Source organism: Heliangelus exortis, chromosome 23 (assembly GCF_036169615.1).
Source record: "Heliangelus exortis chromosome 23, bHelExo1.hap1, whole genome shotgun sequence".
NCBI classification, from domain to species: Eukaryota; Metazoa; Chordata; class Aves; order Apodiformes; family Trochilidae; genus Heliangelus; species Heliangelus exortis.
Genome location: NC_092444.1, coordinates 2,627,555 through 2,654,747, shown reverse-complemented (window position 1 = coordinate 2,654,747; position 27,193 = coordinate 2,627,555). Strand labels below are relative to the sequence as shown.

The 27,193-nt window shown below is 53.8% G+C and overlaps 2 protein-coding genes across 2 annotated transcripts in view; both read left to right on the top strand.

Moving 5' to 3' along the window:
* FBXO42 (F-box protein 42) overlaps positions 1-24,033 on the top strand; it is a 38,648-nt gene extending 14,615 nt beyond the window's left edge. The window contains 11 exon segments of the mRNA XM_071767297.1: positions 15,584-15,737; positions 16,943-17,053; positions 17,311-17,407; positions 18,733-18,789; positions 19,551-19,667; positions 20,474-20,549; positions 20,552-20,835; positions 20,837-21,097; positions 21,099-21,180; positions 21,183-21,376; positions 21,378-24,033. Coding sequence (XP_071623398.1) covers positions 15,584-15,737; positions 16,943-17,053; positions 17,311-17,407; positions 18,733-18,789; positions 19,551-19,667; positions 20,474-20,549; positions 20,552-20,835; positions 20,837-21,097; positions 21,099-21,180; positions 21,183-21,376; positions 21,378-21,728 — 1,784 coding nt within the window. The 3' untranslated portion in view covers positions 21,729-24,033.
* Positions 24,034-25,157: 1,124 nt separating this feature from the next.
* On the top strand, positions 25,158-26,836 carry CPLANE2 (ciliogenesis and planar polarity effector complex subunit 2). The gene is given in 7 exon segments (XM_071767298.1): positions 25,158-25,281; positions 25,283-25,307; positions 25,394-25,546; positions 25,626-25,750; positions 25,848-25,987; positions 26,544-26,634; positions 26,636-26,836. Coding segments are annotated over 7 exon segments (786 nt in total). The 5' UTR covers positions 25,158-25,200; the 3' UTR covers positions 26,807-26,836.
* Positions 26,837-27,193: the final 357 nt, after the last annotated feature.

Sequence of the window (27,193 nt, the reverse complement as noted above, 5' to 3'; positions counted from 1 at the left end):
TCATCATTAATGTCCCTTCCTTTCCAAAATAATCTGGGATTCTGTGCATCTGTGATCACTCAGCAGCTGAGCAGCTGGGGAGGGACTTGGGACAAGGGCCTGGAGGGATGGGATGAGGGGGAATGGCTTGGAACTGGGAGAGAGAGGGGAGATTGAGGTTGGATTTTAGGAAGAAATTGTTTGGGGTGAGGGTGCTGAGCCCCTGGCCCAGGTTTCCCAGAGAAGCTGTGGCTGCCCCATCCCTGGCAGTGCTGAAGGTTGGATGGGGCTTGGAGCACCCTGGGCTGGTGGGAGGTGTCCCTGCCCATGCAGGGGGTTGGAGCTGGGTGATCTTTAAGATCCCTTCCAATCCAAACCATTCTTTTCTATGCCCTGATATGCTGATCCACCCGGGGAGCCTGCAGGTGAGGTGTGAGCAGTCCCGGAGTTAACATGGAGAAAGAAAACAAACCCCAGCCGAGCCCTGTTCTCCCTCAGCCCTGTCAGGGGTGGAGGAGAGGCCATGGGCAGCACAAACAGGATACCAGGCTCTGCAGACCTCTGCTCTGACCCAGGCCATTTATTCTTGCAGCCCCAACAAGCTCTTCCGTCCCACTGAATGTGGGGCACGACTCGGCACCGCTGCAGCCACTGCACCTCCTGCCTGGGACTGCACTGGGTCAGGGGAAAAAAAAAAGGAAAATCTCACTCCTCCCCTAGCAAAAAAAAAAAAAAAAAAAACAAAACCCAAACCAAAAAACAAAACAAACCAAGAGTTTTGAAAAGAATGGGTCCTGTGGGAATATGTGTCAGAGGGAGGTCCCATGGGAAGATCCCCTGAGGAAAGATTTCGGCGAGCTGTCCCGGGCAGGGAGATGGGATCACAACTGAAACTTGGGATGAACAGAGTGCTCTTGTTCCTCCCTCTTCAGAGGAGATGAGTCACCCCACGCTGCTGCCCCTGGTGGTTTCTTATTCATTTATTTTTTTTTTTGTATTATTATTTTTTTTGTGCCCTTAACCCCAGAGGTTTGGCACCCACTGCCTGGGAAAGAATAGTGACTGGAGGGGGTGAAAGCTGAGAGCTTTGAAACTGGAAAGTCAGACATAAATAAAGCAAGAAGGATTTTTATTTTTTTTTCTTTTTGGGGGTGGGTTTAAAAGAAGAGCTGACATTGATTGATGAACTCTCACTGTGTGTGCGGGGTAATTGCTCCTGGAGGTTGAGCTGGAGTTCCCACCCCTGGCACTACAGACTCAAGAGAGGGTTGGTCTTGTTCCAAAATAAAACAACAGCTTTTCTACAAGATCAGTTCTTGCTCAGAGAGGTTTGATCACACTCTGCTTGCACCCTCATTAAGCAAGGACATATCTAATGAGACCTGGGTAGGGCTACCTAAAAGGAACCGTGGTGCCAGGGCCACCCTAAGTAATTTGGGCTTGGGTCTGGTGAGCTGAAGGAGCTTCCTGCCTTTCCCTGCTCTGAAAAGCTTTTCCAGGAGAACACCCCCTTTTTGTTGTTGTTTGTTCATACCTGTTTTCATTTGGGTTTTCTTACTGGCAGGCATTAGATGACATCAGAGCTGGGTAATTCATCTCCAGGCTGAGCTGCTGGACTTCATCACAGAGTAAATATTTCACCTTCAAAGAAATAATTGGCCTGTGTTGCTTTAGTCTTGGAGATGGAGGAGGGAGATAATTGCTTCCAAAAAAACTAATTTTTGAGGTTTCAAAGTATTTTTGCCTTAGATCTAAAACAATGCCACTGACTTTCTATTTATTAGGTTGGAGCAGAATAAGAGAGTTAATTCCCAGCTTTATGCAGCTCTTTTTACTGGTGGGGCTTAGCACCCTGCAAAGGAGGGTGCAAGGCAGCAGGATCTCTATTTTTGGAATGTGAACAGGAATGCCTCAACTCTTTCACCCTCGAGCTCTTCTGGGCACTTTGGAGCTACTTCCCACCCCTTCACTCCCACACTGGAGCAGAATGGGAATGATAATGGATGGATGGACCTGTGTGAGGTGGGAAGCTGGTGATGTTCTCCCAGGATAGGTGGTCCCTGGGAGGCAGGAGCCTCTCTCTCTCCAGCTGTGGGGGATGCTTTCTTTGCCTCAATTTGCATAATTAACCTGGGCATTTCTTTAATCCTGTCTGCACAGAGGAGAAGCTGATGGAGGACTAGAGATGGTTGGTGCTGGAGTCTTGATCCAGCTGGATCCAAGGCTCAGTCTCTGCCTCCTTGGTAACTCATCAGCTCTCAGAGCCTGGCAGGATGGCTTTGATGTCAGAGTCCTGGTGCTGCCCAGAAACTTTCCTGTGCCTGAAATTCTTCCCTGTGAGGATACTGAGCCCTCTGGCTTCCCAGAGAAGCTGTGGCTGCCCCATCCCTGGCAGTGTTGAAGGTTGGATGGGGCTTGGAGCACCCTGGGCTGGTGGGAGGTGTCCCTGAGCATGGCAGGGGTGGCACTGATGGGATTTAAGGTCCCTTCCAACCCAAAGCATTCCATGTGAAACAGCCAGGGAAGAAACCAAAACTCCTTTAGTTCTGGAGACTCCCAGGACTCAGCATGGTGGGGAATGGGGGAGCTGCAGGGTTCCCATGGGAAGGGCTTGGTGTGGGGCTGCTGACACCTGGTGATGACTGAGCCAGGATTCCTTCTTGGATCCCCTGTGCTGGTGGCAGGGAAGGTTTTTCCTGTCTCCGTGCAGGAAACACTTGATGAGATCCCTTCTATCTCTGTGCAGTGACAGCTCCTGGGGCAGGTCCTGGGAGAGGCTGCTGTGTCACCAGCCCTGACCCAGGTCCTTTACTGTCATCTCTCTGTCCTGGCTGTGACATCCTGGGGCTGGAGGGGATCATTTATAGGCAGGATTGAGAGGCTGTCCCCAGGCAGTCTCCCTCCTGCCTGCCTGGGCTGTTCCAGGCTGGGGGATCCTGCAGAATTTCTCCTTTCCTGTACGTGCTGGGTTGGGTTCCTCACTTGGCCCTACACTAAACTGGGAAATAGTTTGTTTTAAATGCCAGCACTCAGGCCTGTGCTCCCAGGGGCTTGCAGGACAGAGATGGAAAGCTTTTTTTTTTATTATTTTTTAGGAGTCTTTTACTCTGCTTATAATAAAAGGAGTGACAACCTAAAAACCAGGGCTCTGCAGGGAGAGGAACGTCAGCTGGGTCTGTGCATCCTCCTTGTTGTTTCTGTTGGACCATCCCCAGCCATTCCTGATCCTTCCCTTTGCTCCCATCTTCCCTACAGCTCCCTGGGAAGGCAGGAGAGCTGGGAAGAGCCTCATCACAAAGTGAGATTTCCCACTGCTGGGCTGTGGTATCCCACTCCCATATCAGGGGAGTTTAGGAGCGTCCTGGTTCTGCTTTTCCTGTTCCCCATGATGCTAGGGGCTAGCTTTTCTCAGGATTTTAGGATAAAAAGAGGCTCAGAAGCAAAACTTGTTCATTAGATGCTCTGATCCTCTTTGTCCATGGTCACAGGTTCAAGATGTGGCTGCATCCTCTCTGCTTTAGCCTGACAATGAGCAGAGACCTTCAGCCTGAAGTTTGCCCCCAAAACCTCCCGAGTAGCCTTGACACAGTAAAGTGTACAAAAAAACCTCTCCCAGTTTGTTTTTCTGGGCTCTGCTCTTCCCCCAGGTCCCCTCCATGCTTTGAGTGGGAGCTGCTGGAGTTGGAGGATCAGGTTTCCCCTTGGGAGCTGAAGGGAAGGTGCCTTTGATGGTGTTGTGTCAACAAAACTAACACTGAGAGGAGGTGGGAGAGACTCTGCTGTCACCTGCCTGGGGTGGTTCTATCAGATGTGGTCCTGAAAACTGCCCCAGAGCTGTGGAGTCCTCCTCTGGAGCTGGCAAGTGGTTTGCCCTTGATGAAGCTGTGTGAAATCCTTGCCCCCAGCCAGAAGAAGAAAAAAAAAAGTAAAAGAAAAAGAAAAAAAAAAAAAAAAAAAAAAAAGCCCTGGTTTTCAAAACAGTTGGTGAAGTTTCACACTGCTGGTCCTGATCCAGGGGGAGATTCCCCGTTGGGGGCCTCCTGGGTGCTGGGAGCTCTGTGGAGCTGAAAGGAGATATTGAGGTGCAGCAAAGGGCTTGGACTGTGCCAGGAGGAGCTGTGGTGATGTGGCTGGGAGCCAGCAGACATCCAGCCCTCTGTCCCCAACCTGTGACACCTTCACAGGACACTCAGCTGCAGGGCAGCCCAAGAGATCCAAAGCCAAGGGCTTCTAAAGAGGAACAGTTACTAGAGCAGGGGAAACCTTCCTGTGTTTGGATTCAAAGCCTGCTGTGTCCAAACAGCTCCTGAGAGGGTGCAGATTGTTCAGTCCTTGGGTGTGTTTTGCATCTTTTTTTCCAAAGAGATCAAGTCCTGGAGCAGAAGTTTGGACATGAACAGGGATCCATGGGATGAGGCTCTGAGAGGGACATGGACAGGCTGGATCCATGGGGTGGGTTCAGTTCTATGAGGTTCAACGTGGCCAAGTGTTGAGTCCTGCCCATGGGTCACCCCCAACATTGCAGGCTTGGGGCAGAGCAGCTGGAAAGTGCCCCGAGGGGAAGGACTTTGGGGGGTTGGCTGACAGGGGTCAAACATGAGCCAGGGTGTGCCCAGGTGGCCAAGAAGGCCACCAGCATCCTGGCTTGTGTCAGCACTGGTGTGGCCAGCAGGAGCAGGGCAGGGATGGGCCCTGTGCTGGGCACTGGGGAGGCTGTACCCCAAATCCTGGGGTCAGTTCTGGGCCCCTCAGGAGCAGAAGGAGATTGAGGGGCTGGAGAGTGTCCAGAGAAGGGAATGGAGCTGGGGAAGGGGCTGGAGAGCATGGAGAAGGGTTTGGAGAAGTTGTGAGGAGCATCTGAGGGCCCTGTGGGTGCTGATCCTGGAGCAGAGGAGACTGAGGGGAGACCTTGTGGCTCTCTGCAACCCCCTGAGAGGAGGTTGGAGCCAGGGGGGGTCGGGCTCTGCTCCCAAGGAACAAGGGATGGGACAAGAGGAACTTTTGGCACAACTCAAGTGGTGCCAGGGGAGGTTTAGGTTGGAGCTGGGGAAGAATTTCTCCCTGGAAAGGGTTGTCAGGGCCTGGCCCAGGCTGCCCAGGGCAGGGCTGGAGTCCCCATCATCCCTGGAGGGGTTTCAGAGCCCTGGAGATGTGGGGATGAGGGACATGGGGCAGTGGGCATGGGGGTGCTGGGGGACTGGTTGGACTGGGTGATCCTAGAGGTCTTTCCCAACCTTATTGATCCCATGGTTGTCAAGAGCTGTAACCAGCTGAGAGCCATTGCTGGATGCCCTGTCCTGACCCCACAGTGCAGTTTTTGTTCCTGTTGCTGTGCCTTGCCTTGTGGTGACACAGTGAGCAGTCTGAGGCCACATCCTTGTTTTGAGGATTAAAAAGACCAAAATCCTGCCCTGCCCACTCTGCCAACCTCTCTCGAGCAGAATTTCTCACTCTGGGGACTGCTGCAGGTCCCCCAGACACCATTTCATAGCAAAACAAACCCATTCCTGTGGAGGGAAGGAAGGAAACCAGGAAAAGCAGGTTTGGGCAACAAGCTTTCAAAATTTAGTCCAACTCATTTCCAGGTAGAGCCACGATGGACCTGGGTGGTGCTGAGCTCAGTGTGGTGTGGAATGGCCCTTTTGCATCTTCTCAATCTGTGCCCTTTTTAAGGCACACCTCAGGTTTTATTAAAAAAAAAAAAAAATCTCACCACTTGGGATCACCTTGAGCCACGCTGCAGCTGTGTCCTTGCTGGGGATGAACAGGAGTGAAAAAACTGATGCCTGGCACAGAAAACCATCTCTGATTCCCCCCCGAGCTGCTGCCTGTGGGTGTCTGACACTTCCAAGCAGAAGAGGTTAAGGAAAGGGGTGGAAATCCCTCACCAGTACGTAGGCTGAACAAAGCCTGGAAGAGAGGAAAGCTTTTCTCCAGCTCTTTTCCTGATCTGGTTTGTTTCTTCCTTGCTGCCCTCTGAGTCTGGGAGCAGGAGGGTGTATTGCTGCTTTCACACAGCTCAAACTTTCCACCTTATCATCAAAAAATCCCTGACTTTCCCACCACCAGCAAAATGCTCCTCGAGCCCTGGGGTGACCCCACTGGAAACTCTGCCCTAATTCTGGGGAGTTTGGGGCCTGAGCAGAGCTGCCTTATCACACAACTCAGTTCTGAAACAAAAACATGATTTTCTGGCCTTTGTTTGGGCTGTCATTTGGGATCATGGAATCCCAGACTGCTTTGGGTTGGAAAGGACATTAAAGATGATCCAGTTCCAAGCCCTCTGCCTGGGCAGGGACACCTCCCACTGAACTAGGTTGTGTTGGATGCTGTCAGAGCACAGATTGGTTGGAATTGCTTTCACCCACGAAATATATTGAGGTTTTTTCCCCTTTTTTGGCTTGCAGGTTTGCAAGGAGATGTTAGGAACCAGGAGCAAAGTGGTAGTAGCCCTGTCCTTCAGCCTGGTGTTGTCCCATCAGGCTGGGAGTGCTGAGGAGCACTGAAGGATGAAACCTTCCTGCAACTTAAGCTGTGGGGCAGAAGTAAGAATGCAAAGTGCATCTTTTGAAGGAGAATCCTGGTAATTAGGGAAGTCTGGCTGGGGGTACAGAAATGCTGCCAAGCACACTGAGGTCACCCCATTGCAGGGAGGTGAAAACTGCATCTCCACAAACTTCACCAATTTCTGCACCAGAACATCTCACAGGCAGCTGGGTTTGGAAAAGGAAGCAAAATCCTTTAATATAGAGTTTAAACTTCATTAGTGCCCTTCCAGAGAGCAAGCCCAGCAGCTCCATGGAGCTGGGGTGTTTCTTGGTGCCTTTTGGTCCCTCTTGGTTTGTGGGATGCAGGCAGGATGCTCATTGGTTCCTTGCTTCACTTGGGTGGATTTGAAAAATGTCTCATGAAATCTGTGTTCCTAAATAAGAAATACTTCAAGGGCAAGAGAGGAAGAAAATCAGGGAGTGAAGGGGTTTTTGGTTGCTTTTTTTTTGCTTTGTTTTCAAAAGCTGTGGCACCTCACTGGGAAAGCCCCACTCATGCATGGAAAGCTGGTTTCCAGGAGATTAATCCATCCCTCGTTGGGTTCATTAGGATTGCTCTGCAGCAGTGATTAGATGTCTAATCTCAGTGGATTTAGGTTTACAACACACATCTCCCCACCCTTTGACTTGCCAGGCCCTGTCCTCCCCTGTTCTTTTGGCCTCTCTGGCTCTTTGTGTTCCACCTCTGAAAAATTTTCACCTGGAGCTGTTGCCTTCTGAGTTGGGCCCATCCAGCACTGCCTGTGGTGCAGCTCCTGCCCCTCAGGATGGGCACTGACCCAGCAAGGTGTGGGTTACCCACACCCCAGAAGGCAGAAAGGGAAGGCAGGAAACAGAAAAATTGCATCTATCATCTGCTACTTGCAAGGATTCATGGAATCACAGAGCCATTAAGGTTGGAAAAGACCTTGAAGATCATCAAGTCCACCCAAACCATCCTGTGATGCTTCAGATGCCACCAACCTGCACTGAGCAGAGCCAGGAAAAATTCCTCATTGCTGTAACCTTGTGGGGTTTAGCTCCTCAGAGAGAAACTCCCTGGATGTAGATCCCTCCAGAGATTAACTGAGGAATTTTTCCAATTATCACTTTTATCAGCCTCTGGGGGGGATGTGGGGAATTTTCAGGCTCTCTGCTCCCTGTTTGCCACGCACAAAGGGACAGTTGTTGAGGGCTGGCTGATGCATGGCAGCTTTCTGACATATTTGGGTTAAACCTGACCCTCAGGCCAGCTGAAAATATTGCTGACCAGCATCCTGTGCCAAAATCAGGGAAAACTGTTTGCTGTTAGTAAATAAAAAAGGCAGTGATCTGCAAAAATAAGCTCCTGGGGTTTGGGGAGTCCTTCTGGAGACAAATAAGTGGTTGTGGCTCAGTGAGGGTTCTGATGAGCCTGGGTGCTGAGTGTCTGCTGAGCTCTGGGTGAAGCTCTGAGCATCTGCTGCTGAAGAACTCTGCAGAGTAGGGATGATGGTTGGACTGGATGATCCCAAGGATCTTTTCCAACATGCAAGATTCTATGGTTCTATGAAGTGATGAGTAGAAATCCCTCTCCTGCATTTCCTCCACCTCGGGAATGGGAAACCATTGGAGAACAATTTCCTTTTAATAACCTCAACCTTTCAATCTTTCAAACTGGTGCTTCCCTCAGCAGCAGTTAGAGTTGATTTTGCAAAGAGCTCTTTTTGTTTTCTTTTTTTCTTTGAGGCTTTTTCTCCTTTCAGAGCTCTGACTTTTTCCTGACACTTGATTTCACAGCCCTGCAAGAGAATTTAATTTCCTGTGACTCTCTGCTCACCCAGGTTTGGCTGCTTGGAGCTGAGGTATTTCCCGAGCTGGCGGGAGGCTGTGAGGCAGCCAAGGCATCTCTGAAACCTTCCATTTGATTTCCTTTTCAGGAAAGAAGGCTTCAAAAATATGCAAAGGGGCGCCCCGGCCTCCCATGCTGCCTGTTTACATTGGTGTTGCCTCTGATAGAATTAACTCATTGCAGCAGAGGAGGGAGCTGCTACCAGGGCATGCTAGAGGTGTCTCTGAGCACAAGCACCCCCTGGCATTTTAAATCAAGTTATTCCTCATTACAAAGCCTCCCCTCCTCAGAAGCTTGGGGGGCAGCTCTCTTTTGGGGGACAGTGAAAGAAAACCCTGCTGGCCCCTGGCTGGAGGAGCCTCCTCAGCCAGGCAGGAGCTTGGAGCAGCTTTGGGGAAGGTCCTGCTGGGAGGTTTGGAGCTGTGCTGACATCTATCGGCAGGAGCTCCTTCCAAGGCATCCCAGCTTTTCCTTCTTGAAGCTTGTGCCTTTCCCTTAAGGACCCCATCCGCCAAAATTAAATCCATGATACCACAGCTGGAGCCCACAATATCCACTTCCCAGTGCACACGTTGTGCTTCCAAAGACCCTTTCAAAACCCACAGCCTGATTTTCTGTCTTCCAGCAAAGCAGCTGCTGGGGAAAAAAAAAAAAAATCTCCTTAAATCTGGTAGGCATGCGGAATGACAAAGCACGAGCTCATGCTTGTCTGCCATCCAAAAGGTGAATATTTATTCCTGACATGAAATATTTAGCGAGGTTGGCGTTAAGCTCCTGATTTTACTGGAATGAGGGAGGAAAGTGAGCTCTTTGTGTGCAGGAGCCCATGGCTTGGGAATGAAAATAAGGGGGAAGAGAACAAGTGAGGGGAGGGCTGGATAAAAGGGAGATGCAAGCTGAATATCCCTGTGTGCCTTCTGCTGGGGCTTCCGTGGGTACCTGTGGGGCTGCAGCACCTTGCTGCATTTTCTTTGCAGCACATTTTAGAATCACAGAGTCATTTGGGTGGAAGGAACCTCCAAAGGTCACCCAGTCCAACCCCAGGGACACCCTCACCCAGCTCAGGGTGCTCAGAGCCTCCTCAAGCCTCAACCTTGAACATCTCCAGGGATGAGGCCTCAACCCCCTCCCTGGGCACCCTGTGCACTGTTCCACTGCCCTCCTGGTACAGAACTTTTTCCTAACATCCAGTTAAATCTACTCTTATCTAATTTAAAACCTGATAGGTGTCCTATCACTCCAGCTCCTTGCACACAGTCCCTCTCCACCCTTCCTATAGCCCTTTCAGATCCTGGAATGTCTCCATTAGGTCTCCCCAGAGCCTTCTCTTCTCCAGGCTGAACACCCCCAGTCCCCTCAGCCTGTCTTCATAGGAGAGGTGTTCCAGGCCTGTGACCATTTTTGTGTCCCTCCTCTGGTCCCACTCCATCATGTCCATGTCCTTCCTGCACCTCTGGATGCAGCACTCCACATTTTGACACCTTCTTCTTCCCGACCAGGAGCTTTGTGTGCTTACCCCGGTCACCTCTCTTAGCCCAGGGGATGCTCTTCAAAGGATGCTTGAGGGTTGGTTGTTTTTTTGTTGTTTTTTTTTTTTAATCCCTGGTGGCAGCTATAACCTCACCAAATTACCCAGCAGCCATTTCCTGACACAGCAGTGATTTCATGTTGGGGTTCTCCAACCTCTGCGGTGTCTCTGCCGCCTCCCTCGTGCCGCGGCGAAGGGAAGGGGCCCAAAAGTGCAGAGCTCAGCAGGGCCAGGGCACACTCCTCCGCTAGCCCACACGGCCCTCCCACCCTTGCCCTGCAATTAGCTGCTGATTACAGCGTGGTGGAGCCTGATCCAGCAATTTCCATCTCCCCGTTGGCCTCCTGGAGGGAAAGAGGAAGGCGCAGGAGCTGCTCAACCCTTTCCCTCCCGAGCATCCAGCTCTGTAAGGAGCATCCCGGGTGCTTTGTGGAGGATTGCAGCCTTCAGATCACCTCCAAGTCCTGCAGGGTAATGCACGGCTTTGGAAAAATTAAAAAAAAAAAGTAATAAACAGAGAGAGGTGGCTCACTGGCTGGCGTTTGGTTTCCACCCATCGGGAGGGCAAAGCAACTTTTGCAACCACAGCACTCTTTTTTTCCCCCCGTGGCCAAATTTGCATTTCCCAAAAGGCTGGTAAGAGGATTGCAGGAGGGGAATAGGGCGGGAGGAGCACTTGGGCACCTCGGAGTGGTGGTTGAGGCAGCTCTGAGTGATGCTGTGGGGGAGAAACCCTCGGGATGGAGCCGTAGGAAAACCTCTCCCGCAGCATGGGGATGCAGGAACTGCAGCCCTCCTCTTTTTGCAGCTATTAAGAGATTAAGGGGGCAAAGCCCCAGGGCTTTCTGGCGCTCTTATCTCATGGCTGTTTGCTCAACTTGCTGGGTAAGGACATTTTTGACAAGCATTAGCACGGGGTGACTCAGTAATCCTGTTGCACAGGGTTCAGAGGGCACTGCCGCTCCTTTTATCGGGCTCCGAGTCGCAGCATGCAAGAATTCCTCCTCCCCCCCCCAAAAAAAAATAAAAATGACTGTGACATTGCAAAAGCTGGGAGGTGACTTACCCTCCCCAGTAGGGATTTCTGCCTCCGCCTCAGGAAGATTGGGAGAAACCAAACTTTGGGTTGGTTCTGTACCTCGAGCTGGTGTCACGGCAGGGCGGAAATTCAGCCCTGCGGAAACTTCTGTGTGGAAACATCAGGGGGGGCTGCTGGGGGTTGGTCCCCTGCCCCTCCTAACTCACCAAAGGAAAACCTAGTGAGTGCACAGAGATTTTTCCCCCACTACCTGTGAGGAATTTTGCAGGTAGCAGATGGGGCTTGCAAAGGTTTTGTCTCTTTGTTGAGGAGAGGAATCGGATCGTGTCCAATTTTTCTTTAAACTCAGCTGAATTCCTCTCTGCTTCTGAGCAAGGAATGTTGTTTGTTGGTTTGGTGGGTTGTTTTGAAGCCAGATTTGAGGGAACACTAAATTGTGTGTGGCTTTGGTAAGAGAAAATGATACTTTCCTGGCTCCTCAAAACTTTAGGGGTTTGGCAGACCCCCTCTTGAAAATGTTTGTAGTCCCAAGGCCCCATTTTGAACATCTCAGGGATAAAAGAGGTGACTTCCAGATGAACAACTGAAGGCAGCTGGCTAGCAAGTCCTAAATGTTGGGGCTTGACTTAGGGAAACATGTTGTGGAGATGCCTGCTGGTCTCACAGGACCTCTCCTTTGGAGTCTCCCAAACCTGGTGCTAATGCTGGGATTGCTGGGATGCTCATCCTCTGCCCCATCCAAACCTCTGGACCAGACTTTGAAGTTGGGGAGAGACTTGGGACAAGGGCCTGGAGGGATGGGATGAGGGGGAATGGCTTGGAACTGGGAGAGGGGAGACTGAGGTTGGAGGTGGGGAAGAAATTGTTTGGGGTGAGGGTGCTGAGCCCCTGTGCCAGGTTTCCCAGAGAAGCTGTGGCTGCCCCATCCCTGGCAGTGCTGAAGGTTGGATGGGGCTTGGAGCACCCTGGGCTGGGGGAGGTGTCCCTGACCATGGCAGGGGGGGCTTTGGGGGGGCCTTAAGGCCCCTTCACACTCAAAGCATTCCATGATTCTAAATGGTGCTTTTCCTGCCTGACTACTGTGCAGGTTCACAATCTCCCTGTAGCTTTTTCTTTGGGCTTGGCTGATGATGTACCCACCAAATTAAGCCCATCCTCGTGATGGGCCATAATTGGTTGAACAAATGTGATTTGTTGGCAGGGAGAGGCTGGCTTGGGCAGGCAGCTGCTGGATTTCCAGCGTGGCTTGAGCCACAGCAGAGCAGGACCATTGCCTTGTCCCTTTTTTTTGAAGTGGCTCTTAGCCCCAAGCCCTTCCCAGGATGGTTTCCTGCACCTTTGGTGTGCAGATTGCAGGTGGCTTTTGAACCTGGGCAGCTTGGCTTCCTTCACCTGGTGGAATCCACTGGACAAGCTCACTTTAATTTCTCGACTTTGAAATTAGAAGTGCAGCTGTGGGCCTTTTTTCATTTATCCTGGCATTCCATGGAAGCTGAGTTGGCTGGGGATGATGGTGATCAGCTTGCTGGAGTCACAGGGAGAAGAGCAGCAACACCAAAACAGCTTAAGAAGCCCACCAGACCCAGCAGTACCAGCCCCAAGCTGTATTTAGTAGCCCCCATCTCCTTTATCACCAAAAAGCTGTAAGAAAATTCCCCAAAATTTATCCCTTTGATACAGCCCCAGGGCTCTTTCCACATCTCAAGCTTCCCCTCAGGACAGTGCAAACCCTTGGCTCCACTCCAGCACCTCTCTCTGACAATATTTCCCCAAAAGGCATCGATCTGAAACCCCCCCCCTTTCATCTGAGGAAATCCCATCAAACCAGGCACTGTGGGATTTTGGGTTCCCTCCACTTCCATTTTTTATTTTCAGCTCCATTTGCTCTTCATTTCTGGAGCTGCTCGGGGCTGTGCCTGCTGTAGGGAAAAAGCTGTTCTGGAAATTCATGTTCCACGTGCCCTTGGAGCCAGGATTTTCCTTTGTGCCTGCTGATCCCTGCGCGTGCTGCTGGGTTCTGTCTGAGGGCTGAATAATCGGGCCTGAAAAAAAAAATGCTGAGGAGGCCAGATCCTAAATAGATAGTGTCCAGAGCTCGTGGCAGGAGCCATCAGAGCTTGGCATTTCTCTTCCAAACATCCATGGAAGCTGGGGATCTTTGTTTGTTTGTTTGTTTGTTTTGAAAAGCATGGAGCTGCTTTGCTAGCCAGGAAAATCCATCAACTGGAAAAAAAAATAAAATAGCTGGGACCAGCTTTTAGCACCGAATAAACAGCGTCAGCTGGGAAGAGATGTTGCCTTCTATGTTTAGGAGAAGTTAATTGTGCTGCACCCTCTGCCTGCTTGAATTTTTACCCCCAAGGAAAGATAATCTGTTATCAGGCTGGATGGAGTTATCGGGGTGTGGAGCTGGCAGAGTCCCTCTCTGCTCCAAGGGATCCCTGCAAAGCAGTGCAGTGGCTCAGGATGCTCTTCTGCAGGCACTGCAGTCCCTGGCCAGGAGCAGGAGCCCTTCCCTGTGCCAAGGAGGAAGCCCTCCCTCCTCAAGTGCCTTCCTGCAAAACCCTTTGAAACTCCCCTGGACTTTGAGCAGGTCCTTATGGGGCCCCACGTAATAGGGCCGTGTCCCTTTGATGTCCCTGCTGCCTTCCTCTCCCCGCTCCTCCTCCACATACTTGAGACCTGAAGTCACAAAAGCTGCGGTTGAAGCAGTCCCCTGGGCAGGGCTGGCCTTGCTCTGCCTCCCCAGGGGTGCTCCTGCCCTTCCTGGGATGGTGGCAGCAGCACCCAGGAGCTCTCCTGACCTCCAGGGAGAAGTGGTGGTGACTCTCCAGGTTTCAGCTGCTCACACCTCACGTGGTGCTTCCCAAACTGGAGCTCAGAGAATCCCAGACTGGGTTGGGTTGGAAGGGTTTCAAAGTCCATCCAGTCCAGTCCTACCCCCCTTCCCCTGGGAGTCTCCAGAACCAAAAGGAGTTTTGGTTTTCTCCCAGGCTGTTTCACAGAACCATGGAATGCTTTGGGTTGGAAGGAACCTTAAAGCCCCCCCAGTTCCCCCCCCTGCCATGGTCAGGGACACCTCCCCCAGCCCAGGGTGCTCCAAGCCCCATCCAACCTTCAGCACTGCCAGGGATGGGGCAGCCACAGCTTCTCTGGGAAACCTGGGCCAGGGGCTCAGCACCCTCACCCCAAACAATTTCTTCCCCATCTCCAACCTCAATCTCCCCTCTCTCTCCCAGTTCCAAGCCATTCCCCCTCATCCCATCCCTCCAGACCCTTGTCCCAAGTTCCTCTCCAGCTTTCCTGGAGCCCTCTCTGGCAGGACAATGTCTCTCTTGCAGGGAGTATCTGTAGCTATCCCAACTCTCTGGTTGGAGGAGGCTTTGAGAAGCCAACTTTTCCTTTTGACATGTAAAATTCACATTTTTTCCTGCACAGCAGAATGCAGCCCCACTCATCACATCCACACAACACCCAGTACCAGGCAGAGCTTCCTGAAGAACCAGGGCAAGCCTCTGCCCTGGGCTCTTTACACAGCATTGACTCATTTGGGAACCATCTCAGTGTCTGAGGCTGGGGTTGACCTCCAGGTGACAGCAGCAGGAGGGTGGCTTTCCTCCCTGCACCATCCCAGGCCCTTCAGAGCACAGTTGCTGTTTCTCTATCCTGGGTTGACTCTCACCCTAACCCAGTTCCAACCCTTTCCCATGCTCAGGGACACCTCCCACCAGCCCAGGGTGCTCCAAGCCCCATCCAACCTTCAGCACTGCCAGGGATGGGGCAGCCACAGCTTCTCTGGGAAACCTGGGACAGGGTCCCACCACCCTCATATTAAACAATTCCTTCCTAATGTCCAGGCTAAATCTTCCCTCTCCAAGTTTTAACCCATTTCCCTTGTCCTCTCCCTACCCCCCCATGTCCAAAGCCCTCCCCCAGCTTTCTTGTAGCCCCTTCAGATATTGGAAGGTTGCTCTGAGCTCACCTGGGAGCCTCCTCTTCTCCAGGCTCAACAACCCCAATCCCTCAGCCTGGCTTCCCAGGGAGCTGCTCAGCCCTCTGAGCATTTCAGTGGCTCCTCTGGACACCTTCCAGGAGCTCTGTGTCCTTCTGGTGCTGGGGACTCCAGAACTGGACACAGAGCTCCAGGAGGGGTCTCAGAGGAGCAGAGCAGAGGGGGAGAATCCCCTCCCTCAACCACTGTCTGTGCTTCTTTTGATGCAGCCCAGGACACAGCCCAGCAACTCCTGTTCATTCCCACCCCAAGCATTTAGGGTTTCATTGTGCCACTTGGCCAAAAAAAAAAAAAAAATGGTATTGGAGAATTCCCCATGGATCTGCCACGAGCCATGCTGGATGTGTGATGTTTGTTCTCCCCCCCTTCCTCAGGGAGAATTTCCTGGGTGTCTGGAGGTAATGATTGCTTTTCTTCAGTGCTGAAGCAATAATTTGCAGGGGTACAGTGGAAAGCTGGCAATTTCCTGCCAGTGAGTGACAGATGTTTTGCCATCCCTGAGCTGTGCTCCCAGGCTCCTACTAATTACGACACAAATTGGCAGTCGTTATCTTCCCAGGCTCCAAACTCTTCATTTTGCTTTTTTTCTGCTTTTTGTTCAGGGAACTCACCCAGAAGTCAGTTTCTAGATCGTGGCTTCCTAACCTTCTTCTCTTCTCCTGCCCAGGTTCTTACCCCTCACCCAAGGCTGGTGCCACCCTGGTGGTCTACAAGGACTTGCTTGTGCTCTTTGGTGGGTGGACACGGCCAAGCCCTTACCCTCTGCACCAGCCAGAGAGGTTCTTTGATGAGATCCACACATACTCACCTTCCAAAAACTGGTAAGAGTGCATCCAGGCTTTGATCCTGGAAAAATCGGGTGTGGAATGCAGCTGGAGGAATTCCAGAAGGTCTCTCTGAGGGGACTGGCTTGGAGGGAAGCTTTGTTTCCTAAGTGTGTCTAATCCTGGTGTGCCTGCAATGAAACAAACAAAAAAAAAAAACCATCATAAAAACCCCAGAAGAGCCCAGCAGAGACCTGAGCACGTGGCTCTCTGGCACCTCTTGGGTGGTGGTTGCTTCCATACAGTTGTCAGCTCCATCCAGTGATAGGAGCAAAGGAAACAGCCTCAGGTTGCACCAGGGGAGGCTCAGATTGGATGTGAGGAACAATTTCTTCCTGGAAAGAGTGGTCAGGCATTGTCCCAGGGAGTGGTGGTCCCCATCCCTTGAAGTCTTCCAAAGCCATGTAGAGGTGGCACTTTGGGACGTGGTTTAGTGGGCATGCTGGGGTTGGTTTGATGGTTGGACTTGATCTTTGAGGTCTTTTCTAATCTAAGTGACTCGAGGATTCCAACTTGGAGCTAAATGACAGCAGGGCTCACCCAGCCAGGGGGAAACATTTTCAGCATGGATTCAGCTGTGAGGCAGTGAGGGCTTGAAGGAAAGGAGATAAAGCCTTAACTCCTGGAGTTCTTGCTTTTAGCAGTGGTCCAGAACCCAAAGCTCCTGTGGGCCTGCAGGGGAGAGGTGATAAAGCAGATATCTCCACCTTTTCAGTGCAGTCTCTGCTTTTACAGCTCCTGAACTCCTGCTAAAGCAGGAATTTTCCTTTCCCCATTCAAACACAGCTGGGCTGGTGTGTGAGAAAGGAGCAAACGCTGTAATCAAAGCAGCCCATGGTTCCTGCTCCTCTTTCATTGAGGACTTTTCATCCTCAAAAGTGTCAATTAGCCAATGCTCTTCTGGGCAGTGTTGTCCCAACACTGTAATTAAACTGCACTGGCAGGGATTCCTGGTGAACTTAATTGAAAGGGGCAACATCTCCACCTCAGCCTTGGGACTTGGTCATGCTTGAAAAATGTTAAGCACACCAGGATTTCTAATGGGTTTTGTTATTATTTGGAGGTTTTCCCCGAGGTTTTTTCCATCTCTAAAACATTCTGGAGGACTTTTTACCAGCCCCTGGGATTTTTTTCTTGCTTGCCATTCATCCGACTCTTCCCTTTCCGACTGATGCTGAATGTCTTCCTCCCTCTCCCCCCAGGTGGAACTGCATCGTGACCACCCATGGCCCCCCTCCCATGGCAGGACACTCCTCCTGTGTCATTGAAGACAAGATGATTGTCTTTGGGGGTTCTCTGGGCTCTCGGCAAATGTAAGTTTGGGCTGAGGGTGCTTGGCAAGTGCTGCAAGCAAGGAGCTTGGGGAAGGGGGGGTGTCCCAGGGGAGTGCAAGGACATCTCTGCAGGGTTTAGGGGCTGTGGGCTGCCTTAGTGCAGCTTTTCCACCTCGCAGCAAATCCTCTCAGAGTTCCAGCCCACAAAAACCCCAATCCTGCCATAAAGCTCTGTCCTGAACCCGTGTTTCACACTCCTGGTTGCATCATCGGCGCCTCTTGTCTCACCCTTGCAGGAGCAACGATGTCTGGGTGCTAGATCTGGAGCAGTGGGCTTGGTCCAAGCCCAACATCTCTGGCCCCAGCCCTCACCCACGTGGTGGCCAGTCACAGGTGAGCTTCCCTTCCCCAGCCCCGATGCCACCAGAGATAACGCAGGCACAGCTCCATTGCCAGCTCCCAGGCAGCTCCCAGCAGCTCCCCTGGAAGCTGTCGCCCCCGTTCCCAACTCCCCTTGGCAGGCTCTGCCCGTCGGGCCCTTTTTTTCTCTGGGTGAGGGTGCACTTTTTCATCTCCCAAACACTCCAGCAGGAACCGTGCAGTGTCTGGCTCGTGACTCAGAGCTCTTAACGAGCAGTTCTCAAAAACAAATTGCTGTTTTCCCCCAGCCATCTCTCCCCGGTGGCATTTCAGATCAATGAGGTGTTATCAGGGGCTGGTTTGGCTCGGGGCCCTTTGGATTTGCTCCACTCCTCATCCTCAGTGGGAGCCTCTCGGGGTTGTTCCTGCTCCAGGCACAGCTCCAGCCCCGCAGGTTTTGTGTTCTGCCCGGGGCAGGGAGGTGGTGGGAGTCACCCAGCTCCCTGCAAGCATCTCCACATCACAGCTGGAATTTTTGTCTTCTCTTTCTGGTTCCCAGGAGGGTGGGGAATGGTTCATCTCAGCCTAGATCACAGAATCTGGTTGGAAAAGACCTGGAGAAAGCTGGGCTGGGACTTTGGACAAGTGATGTCTTCCCAGGAACTCTGGGGGGATGGGATGAGGGGGAATGGCTTGGAACTGGGAGAGGGGAGATTGAGGTTGGAGATGGGGAAGAAATTGTTTGGGGTGAGCCCCTGGCCCAGGTTTCCCAGAGAAGCTGTGGCTGCCCCATCCCTGGCAGTGCTGAAGGTTGGATGGGGCTTGGAGCACCCTGGGCTGGTGGGAGGTGTCCCTGACCATGGGAGAGGACTTGGAACTAGATGGTCTTTTTAGGTCACTTCTTCCAACCCAAACCAGTCTGGGATTTGATGATTTAAGATCATCAAGTCCAAGCATAAGGAGAAACCCCAAAGAGATGGTGCTGAATGTGCCTTTCCATCCACTGGAGGAGAGGAAATGTTGGCATCTAACAAACCCTGCTGCCAGCACGGGCCCTCCCAGACAATCCTGCCACCTTCTCCCTCATTGTGGCAAGAGTGGTGAGTCCCTTGCTGCTTGACTCAGCTGAGGAAGGATCCTTGCTCTCCTCTGCAGGAGGAATGGGTTGCTGAGCTGTTTGAGATAAGGTGGGGATGTGTCCTGCTTTCCCCCAGCTCCATCCCAGCTCCACTCCTCCTCCCAGGGCAGCCCAAATTCAGCTGAGAATCTGTAACCAGGCTCTTGGAGGCCTTGCCTCAAGCACCAGGGATGGCTTTGCCTCCTTCCTGGTCCGAAACATTCTTCTTTGTCCCTTCCAGATCGTGATAGACAACGAAACCATTTTAATCCTGGGTGGCTGTGGTGGTCCCAATGCAGTAAGTATCCTGGAGGGAGAAGGGAGAACTCTGCACTTCACCTGGGTGGCATTTCACCCTGCAAACCTGGGCACCCACGCAGTAGATAATCCAGAGAAGCTGTCTAGCTCTTGCTGGAGCTGCTGTAATTAAGAAAAAAGCACCCCAGGCACTATCTGAGCAGCTTGCTGGGGTTAATTGAGTCTTGGAAGAATAAGCCCTGATTTTATAGCAGGGTAGAAGATGGAGATGAAGGGTCACAGTAGGGTGTAGTCACTCCTGGGCGGTCAGATCCTGATCTGGGTCACCATTCCTCTGTCTGCAGCAGCACAGCACTGCTCCTGCCTCTGATGGGATGAGCTCAGCAGCAAACCAAGCTCCTAAATCTCAGACTGGGCTCCTAAATCTCAAACCAGGCTCCTAAATCTCAAATCAGGCTCTTGTCTCAAACCAAGCTCCTAAATCTCAGCTGGGTTCCTAAATCTCAAACCAGGCTCTTGTCTCAAGCCAAGCTCCTAAATCTCGGACCAGGCTCTTAAATCTCAAACCAAGCTCCTAATTTTCAAATCAAGCTCCTAAATCTCAAGTTGGGCTCCTAAATCTTACAGCAGGTTCCTTAATCTCAGACTGGGCTCCAAAAATCTCAAACCAAGCTCCTGAGTCTCAGACCCAGCTCTGAAATCTCAACCCAGGCTCCTAAATCTCAAACCCAGCTTGAAAATCTTGAGTCAGCTCTGAAATCCCAAACCTGGCTCCTAAAGGTGTCACACTTTTCTTGGCAGCTGTTTAAAGATGCTTGGTTGCTTCACATGCACACAAACCCCTGGACGTGGCAGCCACTCAAGGTGGAGAATGAAGATCATGGAGCCCCGGAGCTGTGGTGCCATCCTGCTTGCAGGGTATGGACACATCCATCAATCCTTATGACCTGCCAGAATGCTCCAAACCCCCCTGTTTTCACCCCAGTTCAATGCAATGGGTCATCCCACCATGCTTAACTTTTCTCTTCTCTCTCTTCTCTTCTCTTCTCTTCTCTTCTCTTCTCTTCTTCTCTTCTCTTCTCTTCTCTTCTCTTCTCTCTCTTCTCTTCTCCTCTTCTCTCTCTTCTCTTCTCTTCTCTTCTCTCTTTTCTCTTCTTTCTCTTTTCCCTTCCCTTCCTCTCCTTCCCCTTCCCCCTTCCCCTTCCCCTTCCCCTTCCCCTTCCCCTTCCCCTTCCCCTTCCCCTTCTCCTTCTCCTTCTCCTTCTCCTCCTCCTCCTCTCTTCCTTCCCCATCCTCTCTCCTCTCCTCTCCTCTCCTCTCCTCTCCTCTCCTCTCCTCTCCTCTCCTCTCCTCTCCTCTCCTCTCCTCTCCTCTCCTCTCCTCTCCTCTCTTCCCCTCTCCTCTCCTCTCCTCTCCTCTCCTCTCCTCTCCTCTCCTCTCCTCTCCTCTCCTCTCCTCTCCTCTCCTCTCCTCTCCTCTCTTCCCCTCTCCTCTCCTCTCCTCTCCTCTCTTCCCCTCTCCTCTCCTCTCCTCTCCTCTCCTCTCCTCTCCTCTCCTCTCCTCTCCTCTCCTCTCTCTCCTCTCCTCTCCTCTCCTCTCTCTCCTCTCCCTCTCCTCTCCTCTCCTCTCCTCTCCTCTCCTCTCCTCTCCTCTCCTCTCCTCTCCTCTCCTCTCCTCTCCTCTCCTCTCCTCTCCTCTCTCCTGTCCCCTCTCTCCTCTCCCAGGTAGGACACTGTGTCGTGGTCTTCAGCCAAGCCCCGAGTGGCAGAGCCCCTCTCAGCCCCAGCCTCAATTCCCGTCCTCTCCCATCAGCGCCACGCCGCCCGCGCTGCTCCCCGAGACGCGGGAATATCGCTCCCAGTCTCCCGTCAGGAACACGGAGGAGGCTCCTTGTGTCAACGGCCGCTGGGGCACCCTGAGACCCAGAGCCCAGAGGCAAACCCCGTCGGGATCCCGGGAAGGCAGCCTCTCCCCTGCCAGAGGGGACAGTTCCCCCGTGCTCAACGGTGGCACTTTGTCCCCCGGAGCCGCGGCCGCGGGCGGAGCCTCCTTGGACAGCCCGGTGCAGGCGGTGTCCCCGGGCACAACCCTCGGCGGCCGAAGGATTCGACCTCAAAGCGGGGCTGTCCCCGGGGCCGCGCCGGGGATCGCTGCCGGAGCAGCGGGACCTGCGGCTGGGAGCCGTGGAGCTCAGCTGGGACCAGAAACCCCCGGGTTCCCTCCTCTGCCAGACGGACGGGACGGAGGGCAGGACGATCGGCGCCAACGGGAAGAACCCCCCGGAGCAAACCAACGGCATCCACACCCCACCCCACATCACCCTCCCGGGGGCCGTGTCCCCCGGCGCGCGTCCGCAGGAGCTTGGAAGCCGTCAAAGCTCTTTCCTCCAAAGGTTCCTCGGCTTCCGCGGCCTTGAGCCCCCCCTTGGCTTCTTCCCGGGGTCTCCGGGGGCCGAGTCGGGCCCCGCGGCACGCGTGGGCTCTAGCCAAGGCGACGGCCATTCCTTACCTCCCATCGCCCGCCGGCTGGGCCACCACCCTCCCCAGTCCCTCAACGTGGGGAAGCCTTTGTACCAGAGCATGAACTGCAAACCCATGCAGATGTACGTCCTGGACATTAAGGAGACAAAAAGAGAAAGGACGAGTCAAATGGAAAGTATTCAACAGCAGCTCGGTGGTGTGGCCGCCCGAAACCAGTTTACACACGGTGGTGCAAGGCAGAGGGGAGCTGATCATATTCGGTGGCCTGATGGACAAGAAACAAAACGTCAAATATTACCCCAAAACAAATGCCTTGTACTTTGTGCGAGCAAAAGATAATGAGGCCCCCCCGGCCCTCTGCCACCACCTTCCCCCCTCCCTCCCCGCGGCTCCCCCCCCCAAGCCCTTTGCCCTCCCCCCCCCCAGGTGTTCAAACTGTGAATTAGGCAGCAAGAAACCAATAAAAATCCAAGCCAAAACCTCCAGTGCTTCCCAGTAAGACCCCGGTGAAGCCACTGGTGGTGGCACTGAGCAGGGAAGGACCCCATGCCGAGGACCTGGGGTGAGCAGCTCGGGAATTCCGCCAGGATCCTCCCGAGCTTGGGGTTTATTTTGCCCGGGGCTGGAGAGGCTTCAGCCCTCTCCAAAACTGGGAGGAAACCTGGTTTTAATGACCGACCCCAGTAACCAGCGGGCAGGAGGCTGTTCCCAGTTTATTCCCTGTCTTACTTCCCGGTTTCTTTCCGGGAGGAAAACGACAGCAATACCCCCCCAGGGAGCTCCCCCAGCTGCAAACCTTCAGCTCCACACAAACACGAGGCCTTTTTGCTGCCTCTCATCCCTTTGGCTGCCCCACTCTCATCCCTCTCCTTCCCTCCAGGAAGATAGAAGAGGATTTTTGTGTCAAAACGCCAAAAACCATGAAGGTTTCTCCTCCCTTCCCTGCCCTGTGCTGGATCAGGCTCAGGATCACCCGTGATCCTTCCCCATCAGCAAAAAAACCCCATTAACTCTCAAAATCCCATAATTCCCCCCAAAGTTGAAGAATTTGGCTGCCTTTTCCCTTTTAGCCTTGAAAGTTCCAGTTCACCCAAGAGCCCAAACCCCTGAAGGCTGAACCTCAGAGCCTAGAGAACGGTTGGGGTTTGGGTTTGTTGGGGTTTTTTTAAGCAAAAAAATGGGAATATTGGTCAATTTGAAGGTGTGAGCAGTGCCCACCCCTCAGCTTTGCCTCTTGCCACAAAGATCCCAACCAAAATCTGAAGGGATTGAACCTCTGCATCCTTCTGGAACAACCTGGGAAAAAAAAATGGGTGGATTCTGCCAGGTTTTGGTCAACAAGTGAAAAACAAGGAACCCTCCCCACACCGGCAGTGCCATGACGTGGCCCCTTTTCCCTCTTTTTTTCCTTTTTTTGCCTTTTTTTCCCCTGTCCTTCCCATCCCCACGGAGCTTTTTGCCGGTCAGAGCCTTAAATCTCACCCCAGCCCCTGGGGCCAGGGAGGGTTTTGCTTCATTTCCTTCAGTCCCCACTCCCCCAACATTTGATTTCTCCTAAAAGAAGGCAAAATGCCTTTTCTGAACCTTTTCCCCCCCCAAAAAAAAACCCCTCAGGAGCACCCAAGGTGAGCTGTGAAATATTTCTTGGCTGCGGGAAAGGTGGGCGGGGGCTTTGGTGTTGGTTCCTTTGCATGGTTCTTGTCATCCATCCCAAAAAAAAAGGGTTTAAAAAGGGATGGACAGGGGAATAATGTCCTCCTTGCCTGGAGTATCCCTCCAGGGGGGAGTTTCCCCAAGTTTATGTGTTTCCCATCCTCAAAATATTCTAAAATCCCCACAGCTGGTCCCAAAATCCCCATAACTGGTCCCAAAATCCTTTCAACCGATCCCCAAAACTCCAGGCCTGGTCCCAAAATATCCAGGACTAGTACAAAAACCCCCATAACTGGCCTGAGAATCCCCTCAATTAATCTCAAAAGCCCCGAAACTGGTCCCAAAAAACAACCAGTCCCAAAATGCCCATTATTGGTCCCAAAATCCCTCCAACTCATCCCAAAATCCCTTCAGCTGGTCCAAAAATACCCACAACTGGTACCAAAATCCTGGTCCTATGATCCCAATGACTGGTCCCACAATCCCCAGTCCCCAAAACCCCCTCAGACTGGCCCCAAAATCCCCACAGCTGGTCCCAAAAATCACAAAACTGGTCCAAGAATCCCCTCAGCTGGTCCCAAATCTCTCAACAAGCCCCAAATATCCTCTCAACTGGCCCCAAAATCCCAGCTGGCCTCAAAATCCCCACAACTGGTCCCAGAATCCTCTCAACTTCCCCCCAAATCCTCTCAGATGGTCCCAAAATGCCCATTACTGGTCCCAAAATCCCCATAAGTGATCCCAAAATCTCAACTGGCCCCAAAACCCCCACAACCGTTTCCCTAAAACCCCAGAACTGGTCCAGCAATTGGTCCCAAAATCCCCTCAACCGGTCCCAAAATCCTCTCAACAGGCCCCAAAATCCCAACTGGTCCCCAAATGCCTTTTACTGGTCCCAAAGTCCCCAGGACTGGTCCCAAAATCCCAACTGGTCCCCAAAATCCCCAGAACTGCCCCCAGCATCCCCCCCGTGAGCCATTGGTGCTGTGAGTGAGGTGCCCCCCCCCCACTCAGGGGTCCCCCCCGTGTCCTCAGCTGTGGTGACATTGACCATTTCTGTACATTTTTTTCTTGGGGGGGGGAGGGGGTTAATGGGGTCCCCCCCCCCCGATTGAATTTTTAGCAGTTTAACAAATAAAAAGGAAAAGCAACGGATGGTTGGTCCTTTGGGGGGGGGAGGGGTACCCCGGAGTTTGGGGGGGGAAAAGGGGGATTTGCGGGGGGTGATTGGGTCAAAAAAACCAGGGGAATTTTTCTAAAGGGTGGGGATGGTCAGAAAAAAGGGGGAGGTCTGGAAATCGGGGACCCAAAACCTTAGGGTGGATGGGGGGAAATCGGGACCCTGAATCCTCCCAGTTCTGCGGGGGGGGGGGGGGCTGGAAACCCCCCTAGGGATGGCCCCAAATCACCCCTGGGGCTGAGAACCCCCACACCCCACAGGGCCCCTCCATACCCCACAGCCCCCCCCATAGGATCGGGGTCCCCCCCCCGTCCCATAAAGCACCCACAGTGCCCTCACCCCACAGGGATCCCCCCCCATGGGATTGGGATTCCCCCATACCCCACATGCCCCCCCCCACCCCATGAGGACCCCCCCATGGAACTGGGGTCCCCACCATCCCATAGGGTTCCCCCCCCCCACCCCATAGCCCCCCCAGGCCCCATAGCCCCCCCATCCCATAGGGGTCCCCCCCACCCCATAGCCCTCCCCAGGCTCTATAGGGTCCCCCCCGACCCCCTAAGGACCCCCCCATGGGACTGGAGTCCCCCCATCCCACAGAGACCCCCCCAGCCTCACAGCCCCCCCATGTCCCCCCCTCGGGGTCTGCCCCCCCCCCACACTCCCCCCCAAAGCACGCGCAGGGCAGTGGGCGTGGCCTCGCTATCACCACGCCCCCTGTGACGTCATCCAGAGGCGGAAGCGGCCGCTGGTGAGGGGGGGGGTGCTGTACCCCCCTGCGGGGTTTGGGGTGCGGGGACCCCTTAGGGGGGGTCAGGGACCCCCTGGGAGGGTGAGGGGTCCGGGGGGGGGGAAGGGAGAGACCCCAGGGGAGGTTCAAGGACCCCAGGGGGGGCTCAGGGACCCTGGGGTGGGGGGGGGGGTGTTAAGGACCCCATGGGCGCGTTCAGGAACCCCCGAGGGGGGGTCAAGGACCCGGGGAGGATACGAGGACCCCACGGGGGGGTCAAAGATCCCATAGGAGGATGCTGGGAGCCCGGGGGGTGCAGGGACCCCTAGGTGGAGGGTTCATGCCGCTCCACCCCACGGGGAAAGGTGTGGGGGGGTCTCCCCTGTCCCCTCAGGTCTCGGGGGGCCCATGGCAGCGCGGGGGGGCTCTGCTCTGGAGGCGGGGTGGCTGCTGTCCCCCCCTGCCCGCCCCTATCTGGACTCCATCCTCCCACAAGAACCAGCGCAGAGTCTTCGGTGAGAAACACCTCCCCCTCTCAAAAAAAATACCCCACAAATAGGGTGCAAATACCCCAAAAATAACTTAAATCCCCCCCTTCCAGGTCTGCTGGAGCGCCCGGTGTTGCCCCCCCCCTTGGTGGCCCCCATTGTCACCTACAAACTCTTCGTGTCTGGCAAGAGCGGGGTGGGCAAGACGGCCTTGGTGGCCACGCTGGCGGGGACCCCCGTGCCCCCCGCCCACCACGAGACCCTGGGTAGGTCAGGAGGGGGGGACACAACCCTCTGATGTCCCCTGGGGGTGACAATGTGTCTGTCTGTCTGTCCCACCCCCAGGCATCGAGGCCACCACAGTTTACTGGCCAGCCAAGGTGCGAGCCACCGGCCGTCCCGTCATCTTCCAGCTCCATTTTTGGGATTGCGGGGATGGAGCCCTGAAAAAATTCGAGTATCTCCTGCCCGTGAGTCAAGGGAGGGGCAAAAATATTGGGGGGGGACAAAAAGAAGACACCTCCCCCCCAACTCCACGATGGTCCCTGTCCCCCCCTCTCTCCCAAGTCCTGTAAGGAGGAGGCAGACGCCGTCCTGTTCCTCTTCTCCTTCACCGACCGCGCATCCTTCGAGGAGCTCCCGGCCCAGATGAGCCGAGTGCTGGGTCCTGGGGAGGAAAACCTCCTCAGGGTGGTCGTGGGCACCAAGTATCCTTCTCCAGGGGGTCCCTGGGGGGCCCACGTCCCCTCAGAAGCAACTTTGCCCCCCTAAAGTTCAGCCCACCCGGGCTGAGAACGTGCACACATCACATCGTGTGCATCCATCACAGCGATGGATTCACCAATCCCAGTTTTAGAGGATTTTTTTGGGGGAGGGGGGATCTGGGGTGTTGGGAACTCTCCTGACCGTGTGTCCCCACCACAACAAGTGGGGTTGCACCCCTAAACTTCATCCCCCTTCACCATCTCCCCGGGCTGAGAATGTGCACCCTTCATCACACCGATGGATTAGCAGCACCCATTTATTTTTTGTGGGATTTGTGGGGTGGGGGGAATTTTTTGGGTGCTGGTGTCTCCCTGGACCCTGTGTGTGACCCCAGAAGTGGGAGGCACCCCCATATTTGTTGCCCCTCTCTACCTTGGCAGGCTGAGAACCTGCACACTTCATCACACCCATGGATTTGCAGCTCCCCTTAATTTTTTGGGAGCTTGGGGGGGGATTTTTTTTGGGTGTTTTGTTGTGTCCCTTGACCCCCCACCCCAGATTCGACCTCTCCTCCCAGGCAGATGTGTCCCAGGGGGACGTCACCGCCTTCGAGGGGACCTGGGGGCTGCGGGTGCTGCGGGTGGGCAAGGGGCCAGGGGGGGACCGGGGGGGGGGTGGCCCGGGTCGCCCCCCTCCTCGACGCCCTGGTCGAGAGCCTCTGGCAAAGGGACCAAATCGCTGCCGGTGTCACCTCGGGGGGTGAGGGGGGGGCGTCCCCTGACCCCTCCTCTCCCTGCCGGGAGGGTTTGGGGACATTGTGACCAAAATCTGTGGGTTTTCACCCAAAAGATCTCTGGGTGCCTTGACTCGTCTCCTTTTCGGGAGGGGGGGAGGGAGAGGCGGGCGTGCTGGGGATTTGGGGTTGCAATAATTCGGGGTGTTGGGATTTGGGGTGCTGGGGATTTGGGGTGCTGGGGGATTTGGGGTGACGATAATTTGGAGTGCTGGGGGATCTCAGGTTCAGGCGTTTTGTGGTGCAGGGGATCTGGGGCAGAGGGGATTTGGGGTGCTGGGGGATATCAGGTTCATGGGGTTGGGGTGCTGATGGGTTTTTGGGGTGCTGGAGGTGAGGGATGCTGGGGATTGGGGAGCTCTGGATGCTGCAGGATTTGGGGTGCTGCAGGATGACGGGGATATGGTGCTGGGGA